The sequence below is a fragment of the Coregonus lavaretus genome (assembly GCF_964263955.1).
Source record: "Coregonus lavaretus genome assembly, chromosome: 8".
In the NCBI taxonomy this organism is placed as follows: Eukaryota; Metazoa; Chordata; class Actinopteri; order Salmoniformes; family Salmonidae; genus Coregonus; species Coregonus lavaretus.
Genome location: NC_139995.1, coordinates 59,735,914 through 59,754,142, shown reverse-complemented (window position 1 = coordinate 59,754,142; position 18,229 = coordinate 59,735,914). Strand labels below are relative to the sequence as shown.

At 45.5% G+C, this 18,229-nt stretch overlaps 1 protein-coding gene across 1 annotated transcript in view; it reads right to left on the bottom strand.

Annotated features, from left to right (window-relative positions):
• The window catches only part of nisch (nischarin), a 30,981-nt gene that overhangs the window by 3,211 nt on the left and 9,541 nt on the right, over window positions 1-18,229 (bottom strand). The window contains exons 13-18 of the mRNA XM_084167395.1: window positions 16,011-16,155; window positions 13,370-13,494; window positions 11,872-11,954; window positions 9,754-11,304; window positions 7,764-7,947; window positions 2,291-2,441 (exon numbers count right to left, since the gene is read on the bottom strand). Of these exons, the coding sequence (XP_084023521.1) occupies window positions 2,291-2,441; window positions 7,764-7,947; window positions 9,754-11,304; window positions 11,872-11,954; window positions 13,370-13,494; window positions 16,011-16,155 (2,239 nt within the window). The remainder of the gene's footprint in view (window positions 1-2,290; window positions 2,442-7,763; window positions 7,948-9,753; window positions 11,305-11,871; window positions 11,955-13,369; window positions 13,495-16,010; window positions 16,156-18,229) is intronic.

The window sequence follows — 18,229 nt, the reverse complement described above, 5'->3', positions numbered from 1 at the left end:
GACAACACACATTACTACAGACCCACAGTATAAAGACAACACACATTACTACAGACCCACAGTATAAAGACAACACACATTACTACAGATCCACAGTATAAAGACAACACACATTACTACAGACCCACAGTATAAAGACAACACACATTACTACAGACCCACAGTACTGCAGTATAAAGACAACACACATTACTACAGACCCACAGTACTGCAGTATAAAGACAACACACATTACTACAGACCCACAGTATAAAGACAACACATTATTACAGACCCACAGTATAAAGACAACACATTATTACAGACCCACAGTATAAAGACAACACACATTACTACAGACCCACAGTATAAAGACAACACACATTATTACAGACCCACAGTACTACAGTATAAAGACAACCTACAGTATAAAGACAACACACATTACTACAGACCCACAGTATAAAGACAACACACATTACTACAGACCCACAGTATAAAGACAACACACATTACTACAGACCCACAGTATAAAGACAACACGCATTACTACAGACCCGCAGTATAAAGACAACACACATTACTACAGACCCACAGTATAAAGACAACACACATTACTACAGACCCACAGTACTGCAGTATAAAGACAACACACATTACTACAGACCCACAGTATAAAGACAACACACATTACTACAGACCCACAGTATAAAGACAACACACATTACTACAGACCCACAGTATAAAGACAACACACATTACTACAGATCCACAGTATAAAGACAACACACATTACTACAGATCCACAGTATAAAGACAACACACATTACTACAGACCCACAGTATAAAGACAACACACATTACTACAGACCCACAGTACTGCAGTATAAAGACAACACACATTACTACAGACCCACAGTACTGCAGTATAAAGACAACACACATTACTACAGACCCACAGTATAAAGACAACACATTATTACAGACCCACAGTATAAAGACAACACATTATTACAGACCCACAGTATAAAGACAACACACATTACTACAGACCCACAGTATAAAGACAACACACATTATTACAGACCCACAGTACTACAGTATAAAGACAACCAACAGTATAAAGACAACACACATTACTACAGACCCACAGTATAAAGACAACACACATTACTACAGACCCACAGTATAAAGACAACACGCATTACTACAGACCCGCAGTATAAAGACAACACACATTACTACAGACCCACAGTATAAAGACAACACACATTACTACAGACCCACAGTATAAAGACAACACACATTACTACAGATCCACAGTATAAAGACAACACACATTACTACAGACCCACAGTATAAAGACAACACACATTACTACAGACCCACAGTACTGCAGTATAAAGACAACACACATTACTACAGACCCACAGTACTGCAGTATAAAGACAACACACATTACTACAGACCCACAGTATAAAGACAACACATTATTACAGACCCACAGTATAAAGACAACACATTATTACAGACCCACAGTATAAAGACAACACACATTACTACAGACCCACAGTATAAAGACAACACACATTACTACAGACCCACAGTACTACAGTATAAAGACAACCTACAGTATAAAGACAACACACATTACTACAGACCCACAGTATAAAGACAACACACATTACTACAGACCCACAGTATAAAGACAACACACATTACTACAGACCCACAGTATAAAGACAACACACATTACTACAGACAACACACATTACTACAGACCCACAGTATAAAGACAACACACATTACTACAGACCCACAGTATAAAGACAACACACATTACTACAGACCCACAGTACTACAGTATAAAGACAACACACATTACTACAGACCCACAGAATAAAGACAACACACATTACTACAGACCCACAGAATAAAGACAACACACATTACTACAGACCCACAGTATAAAGACAACACACATTACTACAGACCCTGCCTACTCGGCCTACTACCATAATCGGTTTAATATGGAGTTATTAGTGTGCATGTAAACATAGTCACTGACCAGCTCTCCCTCAAACTCATGCAGCTCTTTTGAACTAGATTCTGTGATAGATTATTATCTTATGTGTCTGGTCACTAAGCGTAGCTGCCTTGCAGTGTGTCTGGTCACTAAGCGTAGCTGCCTTGCAGTGTGTCTGGTCACTAAGCGTAGCTGCCTTGCAGTGTGTCTGGTCACTAAGCGTAGCTGCCTTGCAGTGTGTCTGGTCACTAAGCGTAGCTGCCTTGCAGTGTGTCTGTGTCTTACGTGATTGGTCGTTGAGCGTGGAGGCAGAGTCGTCCAGCAGGAAGTAGAGGGCTTTGGTAGAGAGCATGACACAGGAAGTGGCCTCGACGTCAGGTGACTTATAAAAAACCACCGATGACCACAGGATGTGCTGTAGCTCCTCCTCCTCTTCCTGATGGAAACACACACAGGCCATCCCCTTTAAACATCTCATAGACATCACAGGCACACACCATCCCCTTTAAACATCTCATAGACATCACAGGCACACACCATCCCCTTTAAACATCTCATAGACATCACAGGCACACACCATCCCCTTTAAACATCTCAGACATCACAGGCGCACACCATCCCCTTTAAACATCTCATAGACATCACAGGCACACACCATCCCCTTTAAACATCTCAGACATCACAGGCACACACCATCCCCTTTAAACATCTCATAGACATCACAGGCACACACCATCCCCTTTAAACATCGCAGACATCACAGGCACACACTATCCCCTTTAAACATCTCATAGACATCACAGGCACACACCATCCCCTTTAAACATCTCATAGACATCACAGGCACACACCATCCCCTTTAAACATCTCAGACATCACAGGCACACACCATCCCCTTTAAACATCTCAGACATCACAGGCACACACCATCCCCTTTAAACATCTCAGACATCACAGGCACACACCATCCCCTTTAAACATCTCATAGACATCACAGGCACACACCATCCCCTTTAAACATCTCATAGACATCACAGGCACACACCATCCCCTTTAAACATCTCATAGACATCACAGGCGCACACCATCCCCTTTAAACATCTCAGACATCACAGGCACACACCATCCCCTTTAAACATCTCAGACATCACAGGTGCACACCATCCCCTTTAAACATCTCATAGACATCACAGGCACACACCATCCCCTTTAAACATCTCATAGACATCACAGGCACACACCATCCCCTTTAAACATCTCATAGACATCACAGGCACACACCATCCCCTTTAAACATCTCATAGACATCACAGGCACACACTATCCCCTTTAAATATCTCATAGACATCACAGGCACACACCATCCCCTTTAAACATCTCAGACATCACAGGCACACACCATACTCCTTTAAACATCTCAGACATCACAGGCACACACCATCCCCTTTAAACATCTCATAGACATCACAGGCACACACCATCCCCTTTAAACATCTCAGACATCACAGGCACACACCATCCCCTTTAAACATCTCATAGACATCACAGGCACACACCATCCCCTTTAAACATCTCAGACATCACAGGCACACACCATCCCCTTTAAACATCTCAGACATCACAGGCACACACCATCCCCTTTAAATTATAATTATAATTATAATTAGTCATTTAGCAGACGCTCTTATCCAGAGCGACTTACAGGAGCAATTAGGGTTAAGTGCCTTGCTCAAGGGCACATCGACAGATTTTTCACCTAGTCGGCTCGGGGATTAGAACCAGCGACCTTTCGGTTACTGGCACAACGCTCTTAACCACTAAGCTACCTGCCATCCCCTTTAAACATCTCATATACATCACAGGCACACACCATCCCCTTTAAACATCTCATATACATCACAGGCACACACCATCCCCTTTAAACATCCCATAGACATCACAGGCACACACCATCCCCTTTAAACATCTCAGACATCACAGGCACACACCATCCCCTTTAAACATCTCATAGACATCACAGGCACACACCATCCCCTTTAAACATCTCATAGACATCACAGGCACACACTATCCCCTTTAAACATCTCATAGACATCACAGGCGCACACCATCCCCTTTAAACATCTCAGACATCACAGGCACACACCATCCCCTTTAAACATCTCATAGACATCACAGGCACACACCATCCCCTTTAAACATCTTAGACATCACAGGCGCACACCATCCCCTTTAAACATCTCATAGACATCACAGGCACACACCATCCCCTTTAAACATCTCATAGACATCACAGGCACACACCATCCCCTTTAAACATCTCATAGACATCACAGGCACACACCATCCCCTTTAAACATCTCATAGACATCACAGGCACACACCATCCCCTTTAAACATCTCATAGACATCACAGGCGCACACCATCCCCTTTAAACATCTCATAGACATCACAGGCACACACCATCCCCTTTAAACATCTCATAGACATCACAGGCACACACCATCCCCTTTAAACATCTCATAGACATCACAGGCACACACTATCCCCTTTAAACATCTCAGACATCACAGGCACACACCATCCCCTTTAAACATCTCATAGACATCACAGGCACACACCATCCCCTTTAAACATCTCAGACATCACAGGCACACACCATCCCCTTTAAACATCTCATAGACATCACAGGCACACACCATCCCCTTTAAACATCTCATAGACATCACAGGCACACACCATCCCCTTTAAACATCTCAGACATCACAGGCACACACCATCCCCTTTAAACATCTCATAGACATCACAGGCACACACCATCCCCTTTAAACATCTCATAGACATCACAGGCACACACCATCCCCTTTAAACATCTCATAGACATCACAGGCACACACCATCCCCTTTAAACATCTCATAGACATCACAGGCACACACCATCCCCTTTAAACATCTCATTTTTAGGACCTTTGTTCTTATCTATTCAACCAGATCATAAAAATGTGCTGTTTTCACATACAGTACATTCCGAAAGTATTCAGACCCCTTGACTTTTTGTTACGTTACAGCCTTATTCTAAAATGGATCCAATAGTTTTTTCCCCTCATCAACTCCACACAATACCCCATAGTGACAAAGCAAAAACAGGTTTTTAGAAATTTTTGCAAATCTATAAACAAAAATAATAACCGAAATATCATATTTACATAAGTATTCAGACCCTTTACTCAGTACTTTTTTGAAGCACCTTTGGCAGCGATTACAGCCTCGAGTCTTATTGGGTATGACGCTACAAGCTTGGCACACCTGTATTTGGGGAGTTTCTCCCATTCTTCTCTGCAGATCCTCTCAAGCTCTGTCAGGTTGGATGGGGAGCGTCGCTGCACAGCTATTTTCAGGTCTCTCCAGAGATGTTAGATCGGGTTCAAGTCCGGGCTCTGGCTGGGCCACTCAAGAACATTCAGAGACTTGTCCCGAAGCCACTCCTGCGTTGTCTTGGCTGTGTGCTTAGGGTCGTTGTCCTGTTGGAAGGTGAACCTTCGCCCCAGTCTGAGGTCCTGAGCGCTCTGGAGCAGGTTTTCATCAAGGATCTCTCTGTACTTCGCTCCGTTCATCTTTCCCTTGATCCTGACTAGTCTCCCAGTCCCTGCCGCTGAAAAACATCCCCACAGCATGATGTGTCACCACCATGCTTCACCGTAGGGATGGGGCCAGGTTTCCTCCAGACGTGATGCTTGGCATTCAGTCCAAAGAGTTCAATCTTGTTTCTCATGGTCTGAGAGTCCTTTAGGTGCCCTTCGGCAAACTCCAAGCGGGCTGTCATGTGCCTTTTACTGAGGAGTGGCTTCCGTCTGGCCACTTTACCATAAAGGCCTGATTGGTGGAGTGCTGCAGAGATGGTTGCCCTTCTGGAAGGCTCTCCCATCTCCACAGAGGAACTCTGGAGCTCTGTCAGCGTGACCATCGGGTTCTTGGTCACCTCCCTGACCAAGGCCCTTCTCCCCCGATTGCTCAGTTTGGCCGGGCGGCCAGCTCTAGGAAGAGTCTTGGTGGTTCCAAACTTCTTCCATTTAAGAGGGTCACGGTGTTCTTGGGGACCTTCAATGCTGCAGACATTTTTTGGTACCCTTCCCCAGATCTGTGCCTCGACACAATCCTGTCTCGGAGCTCTACGGACAATTCCTTTGACCTCATGGCTTGGTTTTTGCTCTGACATGCACTGTCAACTGTGGGACCTTATATAGACAGGTGTGTGCCTTTCCAAATCATGTCCAATCAATTGAATTTACCACATGTGGACTCCAATCAAGTTGTAGAAACATCTCAAGGATGATCAATGGAAACAGGATGCACCGGAGCTCAATTTCGAGTCTCATAGCAAAGAGTCTGAATGCTTATGTAAATAAAGTATTTTTATTTTTTATTTTTTATAAATTAGCAAAAATATATAAAAACCTGTTTCGCTTTATCATTATGGGGTATTGTGTGCAGATTGATGAAGAAAATGATTTATTTAATCAATTTTAGAATAAGGCTGTAACGTAACAAAATGTTGAAAAGGGTCAAGTTGTCTGAATACTTTCTGAATGCACTGTATGTAGACACTGGTTTGGTGAATGGAGATAATGAATGAGGTTGAAAAGTGCCAGAATTTCCCTTTAATAAATATCCAGTTCTGAGGACAGCAGAGTTGCTCAGCAGCCCATGATGACATCACACATCGCCAGCGAGGCTCGTTAAGTGTCACTTCCTCCAGCAGCTTCCGGCACACACAGACACACCTCTTTAAATAGCCTATAGGACAGGTCGTTTGCAAATTAGATTATTTTTTATTACTGTTTTATCACTGTGTAGGAGACTTGTTCTTCTAGACTGAATGTTTAGTTCATAAAAAAAAAAAAAAGATCTACATTGATAATTTATAGCAGGGAGGAAGACAAGCTTTTCAATAAAACCTGTCGGTAGAAGAACTTTACAGGCTAATTCCTGTTAATATGAATTACCATAGCTAATCTAAATGTGATTTCTGTCATTCTGAGCACCGTGGGCGGACGCCCTAATCAGGTTACGCACCCAATGCATATGGATATCAAGTCAACTTCTAAAATGTCTGGTAAATTTAAATCTTACCAGTCACGTTTTCCGGCGATCAATTTTTGTGCCTGTGTGTGTCTGTTTGTGTGTGTGTGTGTGTTGCGTGCATACAGCTGTGTGTGTGTGTGTGTGTTGTGTGCATACAGCTGTGTGTGTGTGTGTGTGTGTGTGTGTGTTGTGTGCATACAGCTGTGTGTGTGTGTGTGTTGCGTGCATACAGCTGTGTGTGTGTGTGTGTGTGTGTGTGTGTGTGTGTGTGTTGTGTGCATACAGCTGTGTGTGTGTGTGTGTTGTGTGCATACAGCTGTGTGTGTGTGTGTGTGTGTGTGTGTATGTGTGTTGTGTGCATACAGCTGTGTGTGTGTGTGTGTGTGTGTGTGTGTGTGTGTGTGTGTGTGTGTGTGTGTTGTGTGCATACAGCTGTGTGTGTGTGTGTGTGTGTGTGTGTGTTGTGTGCATACAGCTGTGTGTGTGTGTGTGTGTGTGTGTGTGTATGTGTGTTGTGTGCATACAGCTGTGTGTGTGTGTTGTGTGCATACAGCTGTGTGTGTGTGTGTGTGTGTGTGTGTGTGTGTGTGTGTGTGTGTGTGTGTGTGTGTGTGTGTGTGTGTGTGTGTGTGTGTGTGTGTGTGTGTGTGTGTGCACGTGTCTCTCTCCCTCTACCTCCGCAATGTTTGTGTGGAAGAACCCCAGCAGCTGGTGTCCCCTGAGCCCAGAAAGGAGGGACAGGGCTGGGGACAGGGACAGGTGGGATGGGACCTGGTTGTCTCCTGTCAGCTTCTCCACCAGGATGTCTGTAGGGTAGGACAGGGACAGGGACGGCCGAGGACGCTGAACACCCCGAGGGCTAGATGGAGAGACAGAGAAACAATGTTTATTTTAAATTTTATTTCACCTTTATTTAACCAGGTAAGCCAGTTGAGAACAAGTTCTCATTTACAACTGCGACCTGGCCAAGATAAAGCAAAGCAGTGCGATAAAAACAACAACACAGAGTTACATATGGGGTAAAAAAAAACATAAAGTCAAAAAAATACAACAGAAAATATATATACAGTGTGTTCAAATGTAGCAAGTTATGGAGGTAAGGCAATAAATAGGCCATAGTACAAAATAATTACAATTTAGTATTAACACTGGAATGCTAGATGTGCAGAGATGATGTGCAAATAGAGATACTGGGGTGCAAATGAGCAAAATAAATAACAATATGGGGATGAGGTGGTTGGGTGGGCTAATATCAGATGGGCTGTGTACAGGTGCAGTGATCGGTAAGGTGCTCTGACAACTGATGCTTAAAGTTAGTGAGGGAGATAAGAGTCTCCTGCTTCAGAGATTTTTGCAGTTCGTTCCAGTCATTGGCAGCAGAGAACTGGAAGGAATGGCGGCCAAAGGAGGTGTTGGCTTTGGGGATGACCAGTGAGATATACCTGCTGGAGCGCAGACTACGGGTGGGTGTTGCTATGGTGACCAATGAGCTAAGATAAAGCGGGATTTGCCTAGCAGTGATTTATAGATGACCTGGAGCCAGTGGGTTTGGCGACGAATATGTAGTGAGGGCCAGCCAACGAGAGCATACAGGTCACAATGGTGGGTAGTGCATGGGGCTTTGGAGACAAAACGGATGGCACTGTGATAGACTACATCCAATTTGCTGAGTAGAGTGTTGGAGGCTATTTTGTAAATGACATCGCCGAAGTCAAGGATCGGTAGGATAGTCAGTTTTACGAGGGCATGTTTGGCAGCATGAGTGAAGGAGGCTTTGTTGCGAAATAGGAAGCCGATTCTAGATTTAACTTTGGATTGGAGATGCTTAATGTGAGTCTGGAAGGAGAGTTTACAGTCTAACCAGACACCTAGGTATTTGTAGTTGTCCACATACTCTAGGTCAGACCCGTCGAGAGTGGTGATTCTAGTCGGGTGGGCGGGTGCAAGCAGCGTTCGGTTGAAGAGCATGCATTTAGTTTTACTAGCGTTTAAGAGCAGTTGGAGGCTACGGAAGGAGTGTTGTATGGCATTGAAGCTCGTTTGGAGGTTTGTTAACACAGTGTCCAATGAAGGGCCAGATGTATACAAAATGGTGTCGTCCGCATAGAGGTGGATCCGAGCGTCACCTGAAGCAAGAGCGACAATATGTCATGAAAAATGGAAGAACCTCGATCTTGATAGCTAACTGTTAGCAATAGAATACATTTTTATATTCACTAAACATTTCAATAATGGGACAGTCTGTCCTTCAGTTATGGGACAGTCTGTCCTTCATTAATGGGACAGTCTGTCCTTCATTAATGGGACAGTCTGTCCTTCATTAATGGGACAGTCTGTCCTTCATTAATGGGACAGTCTGTCCTTCAGTAATGGGACAGTCTGTCCTTCAGTAATGGGACAGTCTGTCCTTCAGTAATGGGACAGTCTGTCCTTCAGTAATGGGACAGTCTGTCCTTCAGTAATGGGACAGTCTGTCCTTCAGTAATGGGACAGTCTGTCCTTCAGTTATGGGACAGTCTGTCCTTCATTAATGGGACAGTCTGTCCTTCATTAATGGGACAGTCTGTCCTTCAGTAATGGGACAGTCTGTCCTTCAGTAATGGGACAGTCTGTCCTTCAGTAATGGGACAGTCTGTCCTTCAGTAATGTGTCCGTGTGTATCTACCTGTTAACCTGCAGCCTGTCTGTGCTCTTCGTCTTATTGGGAGTGGATATGTTTATCGTCCTGTCACTGTGGCTGTGTTCGTTCCCACCCTGCAGGAAAGCCACAGTCTTAATGTCTCTGAGGCCGGAGCGTAGCAGGGTGAACTGTCTCTGGAAGCGGAGCCTGTCGTGAGGCAAGGGGAACACCGCCGTGACCCTCTCTTGTCCTGCTAGGAGCTCCATTACATGGCTGTCTCTGGGGTAGGGGTGGTGCCAGGGCAGGGGGCAGCGGGGAGAGTAGGCAGGGACAGACCCTGCACCAGCCCCATACAGGGCACTCAGCCTGGGGTGGGGCAGCACGGAGGCCAGGGGGATGCGGGTGAGCCTGGTGCAGGAGCGGAGCCTCTGATTGTGGTTGCCTGATGGTTCCTCTCTGGCGGTTCCCCGGGCCAGAGCTTTGAAGTCCACCTTCAGCACACAGAGATGGCGCTGGGTCAGGAACAGGACACAGGGGACACAGCAGGAGGAGTCCCCACTTTCCCCCCCTGGAACTACGTGGGATAGGATGTCAGAGAGAAGGGGGTTGGTTGGAGTTTGGAGGGTGGAGGTGTTGGGGTTAGTAGAGTTCTTCATAGGAGTGAAAGTTGGGTTGGTGGAGGAGGTTGTCTGCTGGCTGGTCTGTCTGGTCTGGGGAGCCAACATGGCAGTCTCCACTAGATGTGCTGCATAACCTCCATTCACACAGTCCTGGTTCTCCTCAAACTCCCAGGAGGTGAAGAGCAGTTGGAGGAGCTGCTGGGGGGAGGATGGACCTCCTGACGGGGAGGAGGAGGGGAGCTTGGCCAGGGAGCAGAGCAGGGAGTGGGTCTCCTTTAAACCCTGGGGGTCTGAGAAGAGGTACCAGCGGACGTCAGAGGACCTCACCCTCAGGGAAAGGCAAGTGTCTGGGATGTCGAAGAGGAGAGAATCTAGCTGGTCGTAGGGAAGGACAAGGTCTGGCTCCAGGCTATCTACTAGGACCTGTAGGGTCAGGCCCTGGGTCTGGTCTGTGACTGAGCCAAGGTGTTGAGGCTGGCTCTGGGGCTGATGGGTCGGCGCTGTGGAGGGCTGACTAGGACAGTGGAACAACACCAGCAGACTATCTGTTAGCACCACACACACCGACCTCTGCTCCACCACGTCACCAACCCTGATGCAGTGGCACCACATGACTTTGGTCACACGTAACACCTCTGTCTCTGGGGCCTGGTTCTCTCCCTTTACCTCCACCTTGTCAGTCAGGGACCCCTCCTCTCCCTCCCTCTCCTTCTCTACCTCCCCCAGACCCATCTCAAAGTATCCGTCTCCAGAGGAGGGGCTGGGACTTGGGCTGGGGCTGCCCAGATCGGTGCCTTCCTGGCTGGGAAGATCTCTGAGTCCGCTGGGCCTCCTGTCCTCCTCTCCCAGGGCTCTGGTGATGCGGGCAGACAGCAGGGAGGTGAAGGATGGACAGGAGAGGAGGTAGAGGGGGAGCACAGAGGTCCTCAGGTTAGTGCTGCTCTCCTCTCTCTCCCCCACAGAGCAGCAGCAGCAGCTGGGACACAGGAAACACACACCTGGTTAGATCTTCCAGAATAACTCATGATAAAACAGTAGTGGAACAACAATAGCAGCAGAAGGTGAAAGAGGGGAACATATGTGTGGTTTGGACTGGAATGTTGTGTATAAAAAATATAAAGAAAGAAGCATTTTCCAATGAAAATGTGATTAATTTATATTAAAACAGTACTGACACAGTAATATGATACCTCATGTCACAGGGTTGACGTTTCCTCAACTGTCTGCAGATATTTCTGGAGGGATCTAGCGCCTCCTCCTGACTGGTTAGTGTATAAAACTGGCCTCCATTTTAACTACATGTAAACTGGCCTCCATTTTAACTACATGTAAACTGGCCTCCATTTTAACTACATGTCACATTAGTGAAGACATGAAGACACACAGTATAGAAACAACACAGCTTAAATGAATGAATGAATGAATGAATGAATGAATGGATGAATGAATGAATGACTGAATGGATGAACGAATGATTGAATGAAATGGTTTATTTCCGTGTCAAGTGTAAATGACGTTTACAGCTGCGCGCTTCACAACATACCCACTGTTCCTACGGTTCTGGTTCTGTTGGGTCCTGGAGCGTTCAACAGAACCAGAATCATCGTCAGGCTGGTGGCTGGTAACCTGGAACACACACATAACACAACATTTAAGATGTGGCTCCACTGAACATGCAACCACAAAAGACAATTAATATGCCATTTAGCAGACGCTTTTATCCGAAGCGACTTACAGTCACGTGTGCATACATTTTTTACGTATGGGGTGGTCCCGGGGATCGAACCCACTACCCCTGGCGTTACAAGCGCCGTGCTCTACCAGCTGAGCTACAGAGGACCACGGTTTAGGCCTCTGGCCTGCGTATGGCCTATGAATGACAGACAACAAATAAAGCTACTACAACAATAATTTCAAAAACAGTCCATTGATCACTGGGATTCCTTCACATTGCTGTGCAAGAAAAGGATGTCATCCACTGTGCCTGGTCAGCTAGCTTCTCCTCTCTGACGCCACAACTCCAGCTGTAGGTGACGCGTTATCCTTTGGAACCACACCATGACCAGGGGAAGAGTTAGCCGTTTGCTGTCCTCCAAGGAGAGTGTGGCCTCTTTGAAGCGATAGAGGAAGTCAACATTGTGCCTTCTGCTATCTGCAGTTTTGCTCTGGGAACTGTCCCACTCCGTGGTGAATAGCACCCTCTCCACGAGCACCCACTCTTTGTTTATGTAATGGACTGTAAGGCACAAGTATCCTATTTTTCGAAAATCGTTGTTCCACATGTCAACTGTAATTCCGGGACCACCCGCCAATCTCATGACGGACAACTTTAGCATTTTAGCTACTTTGCAACTACTTAGCATGTTAGTCCCCTGTAGCTCAGTTGGTAGAGCATGGCGCTTGCAACGCCAGGGTTGTGGGTTCGTTTCCCACGGGGGGCCAGTATGAAAATGTATGCACTCACTAACTGTAAGTCGCTCTGGATAAGAGCGTCTGCTAAATGACTAAAAATTTAAAATGTTAGCTAACCCTTCCCATAATGTTAACCTTTACCCTTTAACCTTAATCCCTAGCCTTGCTAACATTAGCCAGCTAGCTAACATTGGCCACCTAGCTAACAAATTTGAATTCGTAAAATATCATAGGTATTGCAAATTTGTAACATATTGCACAAATTGCAATTCGTAACATATCATACGAATTATCATTTGTTAAATCATACGAAATGGATAATGGACATCCACAAATGTATACATACCGTACCAAACGTAACATATCATACGAATTTCAGTATTCCGGATTTTCATTTAGTATGTTACGTCTACCCCTGAGTTCAGGTCGTTTTTTTGGAAAATTTTACACACAGTATGTAATGAATGCTATTTTATTTGTTTTAAGAATCACTATAATATATTTTTTAAACGGTACGTTCACACAGACATTTTTTTTTTTCTTGCAGCCCGATTCCATATTACAAAATAAATCGTGGAAATGTCATAATAAAAATGATGTTTCTTTGTGTGATCAGATGAAAGACTCACCTGTAGTTGTTTCTCACAAGGCAGAGCGTTCACATCATCATAGCATCGCTGGGTATCAAGTGCAATAAAATCCACAGGAGTCAATATCGTAGGGGTAACAAAGGCGGCTTCTTCACATATCACTTCTGGAACAAAAAAAATTAAAAATAGTGATCTGAAATGTATACTGCTATGCTTCAAAGTGTGTTCAGTCTGACGATACGTCACTGTTAAAGCACACTGTATATCACAGTGGTGAGAGTTACAACAGTACTGTGGATTAGAGATGTATTATTAGTAGTATTAGTAGGAGCTGTGCGTCTCAGGGGGATTATTGATGTATTATTAGTAGTATTAGTAGGAGCTGTGCGTCTCAGGGGGATTAGTGATGTATTATTAGTAGTATTAGTAGGAGCTGTGCGTCTCAGGGGGATTAGTGATGTATTATTAGTAGTATTAGTAGGAGCTGTGCGTCTCAGGGGGATTAGTGATGTATTATTAGTAGTATTAGTAGGAGCTGTGCGTCTCAGGGGGATTAGTGATGTATTATTAGTAGTATTAGTAGGAGCTGTGCGTCTCAGGGGGATTAGTGATGTATTATTAGTAGTATTAGTAGGAGCTGTGCGTCTCAGGGGGATTAGTGATGTATTATTAGTAGTATTAGTAGGAGCTGTGCGTCTCAGGGGGATTAGTGATGTATTATTAGTAGTATTAGTAGGAGCTGTGCGTCTCAGGGGGATTAGTGATGTATTATTAGTAGTATTAGTAGGAGCTGTGCGTCTCAGGGGGATTAGTGATGTATTATTAGTAGTATTAGTAGGAGCTGTGCGTCTCAGGGGGATTAGTGATGTATTATTAGTAGTATTAGTAGGAGCTGTGCGTCTCAGGGGGATTAGTGATGTATTATTAGTAGTATTAGTAGGAGCTGTGCGTCTCAGGGGGATTAGTGATGTATTATTAGTATTAGTAGGAGCTGTGCGTCTCAGGGGGATTAGTGATGCATTATTAGTAGTATTAGTAGGAGCTGTGCGTCTCAGGGGGATTAGTGATGCATTATTAGTAGTATTAGTAGGAGCTGTGCGTCTCAGGGGGATTAGTGATGCATTATTAGTAGTATTAGTAGGAGCTGTGCGTCTCAGGGGGATTATTGATGTATTATTAGTAGTATTAGTAGGAGCTGTGCGTCTCAGGGGGATTAGTGATGTATTATTAGTAGTATTAGTAGGAGCTGTGCGTCTCAGGGGGATTAGTGATGCATTATTAGTAGTATTAGTAGGAGCTGTGCATCTCAGGGGGATTAGTGATGTATTATTAGTAGTATTAGTAGGAGCTGTGCGTCTCAGGGGGATTAGTGATGCATATCTGTATAGCAGCCAACCACAGTAAACCTTTTAGTTCAACGCTCAACAAGGCATGAATGTTAAAGGTGGACTCAGCGATATGATGTAGATGCACAAAGTAAACAGCATAGTGGGTCAATTTCCGCAACAACTAAAGCCGGATTTACGCTACATGACTTTCAAAATCCTAACATCGCTAACCTCTCACATTAAACCACCGTCTTTCCTGTTGTGTTGTCTTGCCAACGTGGTGGTGCCCACACTAAACGATGTGGAACAGACGGGGGTCACAGACGGGGGTCACACACCACAAGATTATTCACTTGTTCTTGAGGATTCTCCATACCACGCTGTCTCGCCAAAACAATGATGTGATGATGTGATTAGATTTAACGTAGCTACAACGAGCTGTGGCTCAAAGCAGCCTCAAACATTTTCAGTCAGACAATCACGCTTGCCATACAGAGTTGAAATATCTAGCCAACATTTTGAATTGAATAACATCGCTTGTGAACTTCAGAGCTGTAACGATTTGACACTTTGGCGTTGGTTAAAGGCAAGTACAAACGCATACTAGAAAGTCATGGCTCCTTCTCGAGAGTCCACACATTCTGGGTGATGCAAAACAACGTCTTCATCTCGCTGGCTTCCTCTCTAGCGAAGCTCTCATTGGCTATTGCTCATCACCGTTCTCAAAACTTGTCGTTGCACATATCTCACACTACAAGAGCGTTGCAGATTTTGTGCCGATAAAAATCATACACGTTTGAAAATAGTGGGACGTCTGGGACCGATCAAAGACGAGATCGCTAGCCCTCAGATCGCTAGCCCTCAGATCGCTAGCCCTCAGATCGCTAGCCCTCAGATCGCTAGCCCTCAGATTGCGTCTCTGACCCGCTCACATTTAAAACGAGCGTCGGTGACGGCCGCGCGCCCCGAGTAGGCAATGACATGGGGATTTTGTCTCCGATCTCAAAAACTTGTCTGGCACCAGCTAAACCGTGTAGTGTACACCCGGCTTAAGAGCATCGAAGCGCGAGGCTAAACCTCTCCGCTGTTTTGGTCCTGTTGCTACCAAGCTGAAACAACATGAAGCAACCCTGTGCACATGCGCAGATACCGTGTGTGACTGTCTGACAGCTGAAGTCTTGCGTCTCGCTCATCGCAATATCTGCAGTGCTGCTTGAGGCAACGTCATTTCGCTGAGTCTACCTTTAACCCTGACTGCTGCAGAGCTGCTGAGACAGAGAGAAGTGTTGAGAGAGCTAGAGTGTGTAAAGTAGAGCAGGTCCCACCCAGCAGCCTGATACATACATGATTACCTTGGCTGGAGCAGGCTGGGGCTGGGGCTGAGCAGAGGAGAGAGGAAGAGGAGGAGGAGGAGGAGGAAGAAGAGGCGGCAGCGACAGAGGAGGAGGAGGAGGAGGAGGAGGATCCACCCCCAGACAGCCTGGAGTCCTCACTGATCTGACAAACACACCACCAGGGCTTCGCTTTAGTCAACATTTAATATTGAGGAATATTCTATATATTGTATTTAATCAACATATTGTTCTATACCAGAGGTGTCAAGCATATTGTTCTATACCAGAGGTGTCAAACATATTGTTCTATACCAGAGGTGTCAAACATATTGTTCTATACCAGAGGTGTCAAACATATTGTTCTATACCAGAGGTGTCAAACATATTGTTCTATACCAGAGGTGTCAAACATATTGTTCTATACCAGAGGTGTCAAACATATTGTTCTATACCAGAGGTGTCAAACATATTGTTCTATACCAGAGGTGTCAAACATATTGTTCTATACCAGAGGTGTCAAACATATTGTTCTATACCAGAGGTGTCAAACATATTGTTCTATACCAGAGGTGTCAAACATATTGTTCTATACCAGAGGTGTCAAACATACAACCTGCGGGTGGTTTGAGTTTCAAAACCAATCTACATTGAAATGACTAAAACCATGTCTAAACGCAACATGCAGAAATGTCAACTACTTTACTGAGTTATAATTCATATAAGGAAATCAGTCATTTGAAATAAATTCATTAGGCCCTAATCTATGGGTTTCACATGACTAGGCAGGGGCGCAGCCATGGGTGGGCCTTGGAGGGCATAGGCCCACCGACTTGGGAGCCAGGCCCACACACTGGGGAGCCAGGCCCAGCCAATCAGAATTAGTTTTTCCCCACAAAAGGCCTTTTTTACAGACAGAAAAACTCCTCAGGCCTTCCGAGTGGCGCAGCGGTCTAAGGCACTGCATCGCAGTGCTAGAGGTGTCACTGCAGACCCATGTTCGATCCCGGGCTGTATCACAACCGGCCGTGATCAGGAGTCCCATAGGGCGGCGCACAATTGGCCCAGCGTTGTCCGGGTTAGGGGAGGGTTTGGCCGGGGGGGCTTTACTTGGCTCATCGCACTCTAGCGACTCCTTGTGGCGGGCCGGGCGCATGCAGGCTGACATCGGTCGTCAGTTAAATGGTGTTTCCTCCGACACATTGGTGCAACTGGCTTCCAGGTTAAGCGGGCAGAAGTTAAGAAGCGTGGTTTGGCGGGTCATGTTTCGGGGGACGCATGACTCGACCTTCGCCTCCCGAGCCCTTTGGGGAGTTGCAGCAATGAGACAAGATCGGAATTGGGGAGAAAAAGGGGAGAAAAAAAATTATAAAGAAGAAAAAAACAATAAAAAATAAAGGAAATACTCCTCAGGGTGTCTGGTCTCAGACGATCCCGCCAGTGAAGAAGCCAGATGTGGAGGTCCTGGGCTGGTGTGGTTACAAATGGTCTGTGGTTGTGAGACCGGTTGAACGTACTGCCAAATTCTCTAAAACGACGTTGGAGGCAGCTTATTGTAGAGAAATTAACATTCAATTCTCTGGCAACAGTCAGTATGCCAATTGCACGATCCCTCAAAACTTGAGACATCTGTGGCATTGTCTTGTGTGACAAAACTGCACATTTTAGAATGGCCTTTTATTGTCCCCAGCACAAGGTGCACCTATTCCCCCTCAGGAGACTGAAAAGATTTGGCATGAGTCCTCAGATCCTCAAAAACTTCTACAGCTGCACCATCGAGAGCATCCTGACTGGTTGCATCACCGCCTCGTATGGCAACTGCTCGGCCTCCGACCGCAAGGCACTACAGAGGGTCAGTGCGTACGGCCCAGTACATCACTGGGGCCAAGCTTCCTGCCATCCAGGACCTCTATACCAGGCGGTGTCAGAGGAAGGCCCTAAAAATTGTCAAAGACTCCAGCCACCCTAGTCATAGATTGTTCTCTCTGCTACCGCACAGCAAGCGGTACCGGAGCGCCAAGTCTAGGTCCAAAAGGCTTCTTAACAGCTTCTACCCACAAGCCATAAGACTCCTGAACAGCTAATCATAGCTACCCGAACTATTTGCATTCCTTGGTGCGAGGTAATAACACCCCCCAAAGATATCAGTAATACTGTAATAACCCCCCCCCAACGATACCACTAATACTGTAATAACCCCCCCAAAGATATCAGTAATACTGTAATAACCCCCCAAAGAT